The 12,122-nt window shown below is 42.0% G+C and overlaps 1 protein-coding gene and 1 long non-coding RNA gene across 2 annotated transcripts; both read right to left on the bottom strand.

Annotated features, from left to right (window-relative positions):
- Window positions 1–5,677: 5,677 nt before the first annotated feature.
- Window positions 5,678–6,543, bottom strand: LOC113647594. Its single transcript, XR_003441703.2, has 3 exons — window positions 6,511–6,543; window positions 5,921–6,422; window positions 5,678–5,838 (listed from the first exon to the last, which is right to left on the bottom strand). It is a non-coding gene; the product is annotated as an uncharacterized LOC113647594 (long non-coding RNA).
- A 1,790-nt stretch (window positions 6,544–8,333) lies between these two features.
- On the bottom strand, window positions 8,334–10,437 carry LOC125139067. Its single transcript, XM_047801943.1, has 3 exons — window positions 10,224–10,437; window positions 9,501–10,135; window positions 8,334–8,507 (listed from the first exon to the last, which is right to left on the bottom strand). The coding sequence occupies exons 1-3, from the start codon at window positions 10,429–10,431 to the stop codon at window positions 8,334–8,336; spliced, it is 1,017 nt and encodes a 338-aa protein (XP_047657899.1). The 5' UTR covers window positions 10,432–10,437.
- Between the last annotated feature and the right edge of the window lie 1,685 nt (window positions 10,438–12,122).

Here is a 12,122-nt window from a genome sequence, read left to right as displayed (position 1 = left end):
CTTGTTCAGTAGAATTTATTGTAGATACACGATGAAACAACTCTGCAAGTCAGAGCATACTGGCAGGAGCGCTGCAGTCATCAAGTCTAACTTAAAGTTGTAATACGTTGTAAATATACACATTTTATGGGGCAGTCTTTCAGATAGAGACAAAACACTCTGGTGACAATCAAAACATAAAAGGATGTAACAGCCTGATGTTGTGAAAAATCTGTGATGTATTAAGAGGTGCCCCAAAGGAGCATAACTAAGGATTATTATGATTGGTATTATAGGATATATGGGTAAAGAGCTCAGATGTCATAATAAGGCTAGGTAGTCAATTAATGCCTTAATGTCAATTAATAAACCACACAAGACTCAGAAGTAGGATAAAAGGAAAGAGAAGTTTAATGCAAATAAACTTAGTAATACTAATGAGACCCAGAGCTATCAGGCATGGGAGAAGTGGGAGTATAGTCTGGGGATCCAGGCCAAGGAGAAGGAGAAGAAGGGACAAAGCCTGGGGAGCCAGGCTCAGAGTTAGAGGGAGAAGAAGCCAAACTGGGAGAGAGAGAGGGAATATTGCCAAAGTGAGGAGATGAGACACGGGGAGGAGAGGTGGGAGCTGTCAGGGGACGAATATAGGCAACAGGAGGAGAAGAGATACGTGGAGGAGAGGCAGGAGTCATCAGCCTAGGGCAACAGGGTTCAGCATGAGGACAACCATCCGTTTGTGTCCTTTGGTCCACCAGGATAGGAGGCAGAGGTGTTTGAGTAGAAGAAGAGCGAGTCAAAGGCATATGCACAATGTGAAAAGGCAAGAGTGGATGATCTGGGAGTGTAGGGCAAGACAGTCATTCCAGGAAAGAACAGAACTCCTGAGTAAGATGACGCAGATAATAACGGCGTTAATTAGCCATGACCTCAGCAGGAACTGGCCTCCTATAGGGAGTAGGCCGAGTATACCAAGAAATCCAGATGGTGTGACCAGGGCGAATTGGCTGACCCTGAGGCTGAGAATCTAAGAGAAAAATGAGTAGCCCTGATAAGATATAGAGGAACTAAGGCTTAAGGAATGCAATGAGCAAGCCCAGTCTGAAGGCCAGACTGAGATCATAATAAAGGTCAAAAAGTTTAGCAAAGCTTAAAAGAGCCAATATTAAGGACTCCAGTAAAATACAAAGTAGCAACAAAGCTTAGCAACAATAGCAATACAATACAGTATAACCAAGTAGAGGTACAATGCAATATAACCAAGTAGAAGTAGGGACTTAGGACACAGTTAAACTTATAAAGTTAACATATAATCATTTAGACATGTAACCAAGTAAAGTAGAAAGAACAGAAGTGGAAAAACTTACTCATCATAGCAGAAAAGAGGATTAGTCCATGAAAAACGTCTGTCATGAACGGTTGAGCGACAAATGTGATAGCAACAAGCAAGTAGAGCTCTTTTGAGCATATTTTTTAATACAATGACGAAAAAGGCTGAAAATAATAGGAAATCAAGAAAGGAGGAAAATCCATATAAGGGCATATGAGTAAGGGTCAGGTGATGATTCTGGAAAATAAGGGGAATTCAGAAAGACAGGACATGAAGTCACTGAAAGGGCGTATGAGGAAATGTGGGGAAATAAAGGGATTTCAGAAGAAGCATGTGAATGATCAGGCAGGGCCTCAGAGAACAACTTGAAAACATAATGGGAACTTGTCTGAGAGTAGGAGGAATCAAAAGAGGAGGCGCTTAGAAGTGCCAGGGTATATATTGAGGGGAAATTTGGAAGGGAAGTTCAGAGTGTTCTTTCGTGGGGTAGTTCGGACGGTGAAACTATTTTTGGACGCTGCAGCTCCTTCATTCATTTGATACTTTAGGTTTTTGTTTTACAAGAGAGAAGTTTTTGGTTACACGTGAATGCCTTTTTGGGTTTTTCATTTGTTCTTTTTTGACTTAGTGATTTTTGTTTTCTTTGAGCTCAATGGAATGGATGACTGACTGTCTACAATAAAGAGGTTTTTTCTCATTCTCATCCAGGTCTGAGGAGTTTTCTCACTATTTCACCAATATTAATTATAGTGTAATTGGAAGGATTTGGTCAAAGTAGATGATAATATAGTTACAGTTATAATTATAAATCACCCTTGTGATGTTAGCATGGAGGCGGGCTCTAAGTTCTGACATATTTAATGGCGCCCAATGTGGGGCTCGATAAAGGGACAGCGTGACTTGCATCCAGAACCGGGACCACTCAGAAGGGCTACAGAGGCCGGGCATAATATAAGGTAAGCAGATGCCTGTTACATTCAAAAGTCTGTGTATCTGTGGCCTGACAGGGGAGGGGTGGCCCTGGGGAGGGAGATAGGCAGCTGCCCTCGAGCTCGAGAACCGCCAAGGGTGAGATAAGAGAGCCGGATGAGAAGTAGCAAAAGGGAAATTTCCCACAAGTGATTAAGGGGGGTTGGTGACTGTGTGTGTAATGAGATCTCGTGGGTAAATACTGTTATTTATATCAGAGGTAAAGTGTTGAGAATAGGCCTGGATAAAAGAAGATCTTGAAGTAAAATTCCTGCGGATACCGGCGGGGTGTGAGTGCTATTAAACTAAACACAACTGCACGGGCAGGTGTGGAAAAAGATAGTCCCTAGATAACGCTGTCGGGTGAGACAGGTCTGCTTGGTAGAGCTGAGGGGCCCCCGGTGAACAGTATACGGTGAATAGTATACAGGAAAAGATATATGTGAATGGAATTGTTGTTGTGTACACATGAAGTGTTAAGTCAAATAACGGAGGTTTTGTTCAAAGTGGTGAAAGCAGTAGCAAAATATTGTTAAACTTATGACCTGAATGGAGGATGAATTACTTTTTGCGTTAGAAGTAATTATAATTATAGGAGTAGTGTGTGGACAAATTGAGTGGGACTTAGGTATCGAATTGTGGGCACTTAAATGCTTTATGGGACTTATGAAGTGGGGATGGATGGAGTGAGGTAAGTAAAACGACACAACACCGTGGACAGAACAAAAACACATAAAAGGCGAGGTGGCACACTGAAGGACATTAGTGGATGGGGGATATAGATTTAAGGTGTGATGAGGAATAAGCCTCGGATTCAGATGTTGAGGGAGAAACAGACCTAGAAATAGAAACTAAAGGAGTAGGAACATTCTTCTGGGATGAATGAGTGTACAGAGATAGGAACGGTGTAGAAAGGCACCAGTCTGACGAGCAGATAGCAGCTAAGTTGTGGTCTCTGACAAGATTTGATGGGCTGTGGACATTAGAAACGCTTTCTCCGTATGATAATTGGCATGAAAGAATAAAAGCGATCTGGAAGCCCCGGCTGCTGAGCCCAGTATTGAGGACCCTAGTAGATACCCCAGGTAATCCACAGGCTGAAATACCGTTAAGTGAGTTTTTAACAGAGGCAGTCGATGAAGACGACGAACCACTGGTAGAATTGTTTGAGGAACGGCAGTTTAATTATTGCTCAGGTTTGACGTCACTGGTGTTGGTGGAAAAGCGTCTGGTGCAGTGGGAAAGGGGGTTTGCAATATCTATTCTCCTAGATAAAATAAATCCTCTTGAGAGTCGAACAAGGAAAGATCCAGTACAACCGGGGCTAACGGTAAAACGAATGATAGTTCAACTAAAGTGGTCGACAGTGATCCCAAGACCCCATGGTAGTGCTACAAGGGTAAGACAGGGGTGCATGATGGAGAAAGAGAAGAGCCTGTTCACTCCAGCTGCAATTATAACAATAAAGCACAAAGATGCTGAAAAAGAAATAAAAAAGTATATGAGAAAGTGGCGTGGCCAGAGGGAGGAACGTTTGATGAGGGAAAGTGTAAGAAGATGAAAGAAAGTATAGAGTGTTGGGGAGAGATGAAAAGAGAAAATAAAGAGAAGATAATGAGGGAAGAGAAGAAGAGGGGAAAAATTGAGAGGAGAGATAGAGAAAAACAGGAGAAAGAGAAAGCGACAGCCCCACCCCCAGGTGAATGTGTGGAGCAGCTCCAACCTCCACCCTACAACAAACAATACAAACCCAGATATCATGGTATATACCCAGTGCTGCCATTAGAAAATGATGGGCGAGAAGTAGAACTGGAAATAACGGGCGGACAAGTTAAATGAATTATACGACACATGTCAACGGAAGAAGTGGATGCTAAGAGAAGAGGGGAAGACCAATATTCCTGCTCCTCAGGGGAAAGCAACAGGAGGAGAAAGAAGGTAAGGAAGAATGAGAAGACGAATGGTCCAGAAGTCCAACACACTCACAAGCAGAAGATGAAAGAGGAGGGGAGTGCCAGCTCGATCGGCTGTGTTGGGACGAAGAGCCAGAAGAACTCAATGCTCAATGAATGGCGAAATATCAATCCCAGACCAGATTACAGCCGCACAGTAGCACCCCCGCCCTTAAGGGGAAGAAAACCTACAGAGAAGAGATGGATGATCCACCCAGGAGACTGAGGCAACCCCTGGACGAGGAAGAGGTGGTGAAGGAGGAACTAACCCAGTCAACAATTTGATCTCACAATGATGTCACTATGAGCTCACAATATTCTCATGGTGCGGTCATAATGTGAGTGTCACAGTGAACTAAAAGTTTAACCACACAGAGCTCTCACTGTGTGCTCATACTTTGTTCACAACATGAGGTCACTGCACAATCACAGTGCACTCATACTGTGGTGGAAATATGAGGTCACATCACACTCACTGTGTGCTCATACTGTGATTGTGTGCTCATACTGTCATCACTGTGTGCTCATACTGTGGTCACTGTGTGCTCATACTGTGGTCACTGTGTGATCACTGTGTGCTCATACTGTGGTCACTGTGTGCTCATACTGTGGTCACTGTGTGCTCATACTGTGGTCACTGTGTGCTCATACTGTGGTCACTGTGTGCTCATACTGTGGTCACTGTGTGCTCATACTGTGGTCACTGTGATGTCACTGCGCACTCACTGTGTGCTCATACTGTGGTCACTGTGTGATCATACTGTGATCACTGTGTGCTCATACTGTGGTCACTGTGTGATCATACTGTGGTCACTGTGTGATCACTGTGTGCTCATACTGTGGTCACTGTGTGCTCATACTGTGATCACTGTGTGCTCATATTGTGATCAATGTGTGCTCATACTGTGGTCACTGTGTGCTCATACTGTGGTCACTGTGTGCTCATACTGTGGTCACTGTGTGCTCATACTGTGATCAATGTGTGCTCATACTGTGGTCACTGTGTGCTCATACTGTGGTCACTGTGTGCTCATACTGTGATCAATGTGTGCTCATACTGTGGTCACTGTGTGCTCATACTGTGGTCACTGTGTGCTCATACTGTGATCAATGTGTGCTCATACTCTGGTCACTGTGTGCTCATACTCTGGTCACTGTGTGCTCATACTCTGGTCACTGTGTGCTCATACTCTGGTCACTGTGTGCTCATACTCTGGTCACTGTGTGCTCATACTCTGGTCACTGTGATGTCACTGCGCACTCACTGTGTGCTCATACTGTGATCACTGTGTGCTCATACTGTAGTCACTGTGTGCTCATACTGTGAGATCACATATAACACCACTATTCAATAATTGTGTTAGTTCACTGTTATCTAAAATGATTCAGTTAACTCAAACTTTTACACCCACATTCTTTATTTCCATCAATAAAAACAATCAAACAAAAAGTCAGCTTTTTCCTTTATTTGGTTTCCTTTTCAGCCTGGTGTTGGCGTTGGACAAAAAAATTCTACTTGGCGAATACATTCCGCGTCTGGTGTTGTTCTGGTGGTTACTTTTAGCTTCTTCACCTCTATTTCATTTTGTTTGTGAAAAGACCTGACACATTCTAAAAACACAAAGAGCAAGGTGTTAACATTACAATTTCTATAGCAGCATCCAGATGCACAAACCAAAACTTAAACACTTACTTTTCAAACATGTCAGGAGCACAGGTGGCACCACCTTCTTCCCATCTTTCCCCGTTCTGTTATACAGACAGAGAACATTGTCTGACGCTATGCTTTTTAAAGCCTGTCTCACCATCTCACCTATATTGGAGCTGCCGTGAGTATTGATGAGATAGTGTACCTGACAAAAACATACATAATATTGTCATGATTAAAATATACCAGGCTTCAACATTTCTTTTACTGTACATGGTATCTGCTGCAAAAAAAATAAATAAATAAAACTGTGGCTTTGTTGTAAAAATAAACGCTAAATTTATATAGTAGTACTAACATAAAGCTCTCGATAAGAAGGCTTCAAACGTTTCAAAGCTGGAGCACTGTTGTTGTTTAAAAAGTTCCTCATGTGCATCCTCTTCTGCCCGCTTCATGAGAACAGACTTAACTTTTGCCAAGTCATTCATGATGACAGCTTGTCTCTGTTCCAGCATTTGAATTTGTTGGAGTATCTTAGTATTCAGATCTGAAAAATTGTAAAGTTAGATTGTTATATAGCAAAGGATGTTTTATGTCTGTATAAATAAATAATGTCTAATTGATATATCACATACCAAACAATTTCTCCATGGTGACTTTGTATTTTGTTTCCTTTGGTTCCTTCCCGGTTATCAAAATTACATACATAAGGTCAGTGAAATTGCATTTATCTAAATCAGTTATATTGTTTCTATATTTATTTTTCTACATCAATTAAACCGTTTTTTCCCTGATCATTTTATCCACAATGCACAAGTAGGTGGTTCACTTTAATTGTGGGGACATTTGGTACAATGTAAAAAAAAACAAAACCACACACACACACACACACACACACACACACACACACACATTTTAATTTCTTTATTTGAATTCCACCAATCAAATATCTTACAGAAAGGATTCAAATATTCTCAGAGGTAGCACAGCTTTGACATTAAGGGTACATAAAACATCGCTTACGCCACACAGCAAGGCTGCCTAATCACAGCTGATATAGAGCAGAATTTTGCTTTAGACTGTCCTTTTTAGTAGCCCTGCCAGACTTAATCCACTAACAGTCAGTTTGTGCACATGTCCCAGGCTGCCAAATATCAATACCGCAAACTTACATGCATAACCTAGGTCACTGATCTTCGCAAGGATGGGTTGGTATTTAGTCATTTTTTCCAAAAAGGCTATGTCCATATACAAATCATAAACACAACCTACGTCAAGGACTAACACCTGCTTTCTATCTATATCCACCAACACAACATCAGGGCTGTTAGGGATGTTACAGAACACATCACATTTTTTGGAAATATGTCCTGAACAGAACTAGCAATGAGATCAACAATATGGCCATGGCATGCTGTATATAGTCCCTTGTACTTATTACATCCATTCACAATATGAGAAACTGATTCAAGATGATCAGAGTTAGAATGCATTATACAGTGTGGCTGGTGATTTTGAGGGTACCATAATGCTAGATTGTATCTGGTTGGCAGCACCTGTAGTCTGGCCTTAACAGTGAAGCAGAGAATATCGTCCACTATTGCAGCATTTCTGTACATAGAGTGAGAGGTAGAGTGGTCAGCAAAGTCAAGACATGCCAACTTTCCCTGCATTCTTTTTGCTGTTGTGCTCTGTAGTGCGTGTTGTGTCTCATTGTAACAAACTGTGGCCTCCACAGTAATAGATGTGTCTGTGACCACTGCGCCAGACACCTCAGGTGTAGTGTGAGAGTCACTTTCTGTCCACTGTAATGTAACTACCAGTCTGTTACACAGATCGTTCAGGTCTGGCCAGTCTGAGCGAACTCAGAAATAAGCAGCGTGTGTGTCCAGTTTGCTGTTGCCTTTCCTCCTGAAGCCTAGGAAGCTGTCCTGGTTACCTGTGGCCAAAGGGACCCTTCTCTTCCTAAGGTCCAGTAAGAGGGAAGCTCTGGCTAGCTCTCTGACTGCAGCATCATCGCTGTTGAGCATGCTGATAAGGTGTGCTAACCTTATAGTGGAATAGGTCCATTCCACATTTGGGACCCCCAGACCCCCTTCCTTTAGTTTGAGGAAAATTATGTCTCTGGTGGAATGAGTATTCAGTCCCAGCCATTTCCTGACGGCCTCAACTGTTCTATTATTCATGTCCCGTAGAACATTTTGTGAAATGTGAATGTTTGCAAAGAGATGTTGTATCTTTGCCAGAGCCACTTCTCTAATGGCCTGCAGTTTCATGACTACAGGTAGGGGGGAGGAGTCGATCAGATCGATCCTGTCCTTAAAGACACAGGATAACTCCTGCACCTGTTCACCCCACTCACCTGCAATGTTGAATTTATGGCCATGGTAGGTGCATGTTTCATGACGAGAGTAGACTCTGATGGGCTGTCCCATTATTGTGAAGGAGGGGGGGTTTGTCAGATTTTAGATTTGTACCAGCGGTTTCCACCGCTTCGCCGCTCGTAGAATGCTGCACATTTGGTGTGTTTCACCTCCAGCTTAGACCACTGTAGGAATTCATCTGTTCTGGACAGGATGTTTTGAATGATATTCTCGTCTCTGGAGGACACCTGGACATCATCAGCATACCCCTGGACAGGGTTTGGGGATCGAGTGTGTGGTGGTGAGCACTGGCAGATCCACTTCATCCACTGGTTGATGGCCAGGATGAAGTTGACAGCACTCCAGGGGCAGCCAGTGACACACACACACACACACACACACACACACACACACACACACACACACTATTCATAGTCTTTGGATCAAAATCAGGATAACATGCAATAAAAAAGGCAAAAACCCTGCCTTACTGACTTACTTGACTAACTAATCAAACTGAATGCATGAGCGGTATAAGCGCTACCGCATTGTATTCATCTTTATCAATCAAGGACAAAGGTATCATGATTGCTTTATGTCTCAGTTGAGTGGTGTCAGTATGTAACATTTTAGTGTGATTCCGAAATCCTTTGAATATGCCAATTATTCTGGAGTCACATGGCTTAGTGTACAAAGGTTCCATTCTGCAAAAAACCTCACAAAAAATCTGATTTTCTTGAACTCCATGTATAAGGCAGTAGCTATCATTGGTCATTCTGTAACATTCTTTTGTCTTTGGTGTACCAGAGTTAACATTTGATTTCTTAGAACTTGATATTGCTTGCCTCTCTGCCAATCTGTTAGCTACTTGAATCAGTGGATCACTTGAACCGCGGATAAACCTCTTGATTTGACATCAGTGAGATGTAGCAAGCAATGCACATTATATGAGATGAAACTCATGCTATACAGGCTGCTACCTTTTTCAACAAAATATGTTAACAGCTCATCTGCATAATCACGATGCTCCATTAGGTTTTCACTGTACAAGATGCGCATTCCAATACTAAGTGAGAGGAAGTGAATATACTTCTCCTTATCGAGAAAATATTTCAAAATCACTGGTCCAGTATAAAGCAAAAATGTTCGGTTGCTTTCCAGTGCTTCAGTTCATCTAACCCCCTGGGTTTCCTATTGAATTCAGGGGGTATGTGATGTCAGACAGCTTGATGAAAATAAGTAATGGTGCTAAGATGTCCAACTGATAATCTATGGGACAAAGGTCCTTCTTTCCACAGCATCAACATTCGCTTAGTCACTCCTAGATCTACACAATGCATGGGATCTATTGGGAACTGCCTGATCATATCAATGTCCAGATTCAAGAGAATGCTATCTGTTTTGTGATGTTCAGGATTTGTCTTCTGTCTAAATGACTCATTGGTTCTGAGATTTCCTTTATACAAAAAAAGCATTTTGCTCTCATGAACTCCCTTTACATCACAAAAGTCACAGCCATAGCGGCCATTAAACTGAACTATTCCTTTGATGAGGGCTCGTGCTGGTGCATCACATATGATGTTTTTGAGGACAATTCTCTTCCCTTTAAAGCCTGTTTCCATCAGTTCTTGCAGCTCCTCCATAAAATCCCTCAAAAACTCCAAATCATTTGGTTTCTTTGCTCCAGAAAACAGAGCAACAACAAAAGGACTGTTTTTCACTTCATCAATGTTGATGACAGCACACTGAAGTGGCCACATTGTGAGGTTTTTGGACTTGAAAATGGGTAGGCCATCAATATTCAAAGAAATCTCAAAGTGGTCGTATTTTGAAGTCTCTTGCTCAGACAGAGTATGCGAAAGACCTTCCTTTAATCCAAAATATGTGTATTTGCCACCTATCAAAAACAAAATTTTACAGTTCAGTGAAATTTCTGAATAATATTGCCAAATGAGTGCATGGACATTTTCAAAGTTAAAATGTACCTGATTTTTCTGTTATTCTCAAACTGCCAGAACGAGGTGTTTTCAATAGTGTTCGTCCGTCTGCTGGAACATCAATGTCATGTTCCTTCAAAATCTTAAGCAAATGAGTGAGAGAGGTCATGGAGATGTTGAATTCTATTGCCCACTCAGACAGCTTTTTCTCCAGAGACAAAGCTAGCTCTGAGTTACTTTCACTGGTAACATCCATGGAATCATTTAGTCTATCAATTTCAAAAAATGAATGTCAGTCACTTTGAGTTTTGGTAAATGGGAAGTGACGTTGAAGCTTTTAACATAAAACAGCTACAGTTCCGCAGATAGAAGTTGTTGTTAAAAAAACTAGTCATATACTGTAGAGTGGTGAAATAAGGCTTTTTATCTTTAATATGAGTGTCTAAGAGTAGGCGTACTTCATCTTTTTATCCAAAGAGCAATGATAGTTTACGCTATTCCACCAGTGCAGCATTCTTGCTTACTGTTGGTTTACAGCGCTTGTTAATTATTGAAATATAAGTATAAATAAAAAAATAATAATATATTGAAATATAAAGTTAGTAATGTTGTATTGATCTGACATAACAGGCCTAACAATTCGCAAATACTGATATGCAAACTAGCTGTAGCTAGCAATTTTAGTGTGATTACTGAAGGTAAAATGGCTGGTGCACATGTAGCATGTGTGAGCAGTACTCTGCTAAAAAAAAAAGACCAGACACCATTGCACATCTAAAAGTATGTAAATAGGCCACTCACCATTTCTGCGGTGTAACAATACCATGCACAACTTTTTCTTCTTCTTTACATGTTTTATAGTGGTTGGAAGACCAGCTTAGATGGTGCATTTACCACCACCAACTGGACCGGAGTGTGAAGCATTCACGTTGAGCTCACGCTTTACACACATGCTGAGGATCACAGTATGAAGATCAAATGAACTCACGTTGAGCTCACGCTTTACACACATGCTGAGGATCACAGTATGAGGATCAGATGAACTCACGCTGAGCTCACGCTTTACACACATGCTGAGGATCACAGTATGAGGATCAGATGAACTCACGTTGAGCTCACGCTTTACACACATGCTGAGGATCACAGTATGAGGATTGTGTGATGTCACTGTGATCATCGCATGATCTCACGTGTTGACTGGGAAGGAGACAAGACAGATGACCCAAGTAGAGCAAAAGGTGGAAGAGCTGAGGGAAGCTCTAGATCGAAGCAAGGCCGCAGAGGGAACCACCGCAGAGGAGGACAAGATGAAATACAAACGTATGACGGAGGGGCGACATATGCTCACACGATCACAAGCCCACAGCCAACAAAGAGAGGGGGAAGAAAGCGATGAAGACCTCATAGACCTCGAGAAGGAAGGAGGGGACCAGGGCGGTGGAAAACGCCGAGAGCTATAGCAAGCACGACAAGTGAGGTCCCGGAGTCAGAGACAGTGAGACAGTTTCCTCTGATAGTCAAAGGAAAAGAAGTGCATTACGTGCCATGGTCATTCATGTATATGACTGGACTAATAAAAAGACTGCCAAACATATGTGAAGGAGCACAATGATGGATTACGAAGTTTGAGGAGCAGAAGATGGGACAAAACCTAGCCCTGGGTGATCTCAAGGCAATCTTATGTCAAACAGTAGGGAAAGTGAAAATGACAGAGATATTTGATCTTGCAGGACTGAGGAGAGAAGCAGAAGATTTGAGAGTGGATAGAGTAACTCTCAACCCGTACAGAAATGACCTGTGGGATCAATTAAGGGATGCATACCCAACAAAAACAGACCCAGGGAAGGTGAAAAAGATAAAGACTATACTAGAGATCTGGTAAATTTGCAGATGGAAAGCCTTATGGTACAATATGCCGATGACCTACTGATCTGTAGCCAAACAGAA

This window comes from Tachysurus fulvidraco, chromosome 16, assembly GCF_022655615.1.
Source record: "Tachysurus fulvidraco isolate hzauxx_2018 chromosome 16, HZAU_PFXX_2.0, whole genome shotgun sequence".
Classification (NCBI taxonomy): Eukaryota; Metazoa; Chordata; class Actinopteri; order Siluriformes; family Bagridae; genus Tachysurus; species Tachysurus fulvidraco.
Note: the sequence above shows the minus strand (reverse complement) of the source record. Positions and strands in the feature narration are given on the sequence as shown.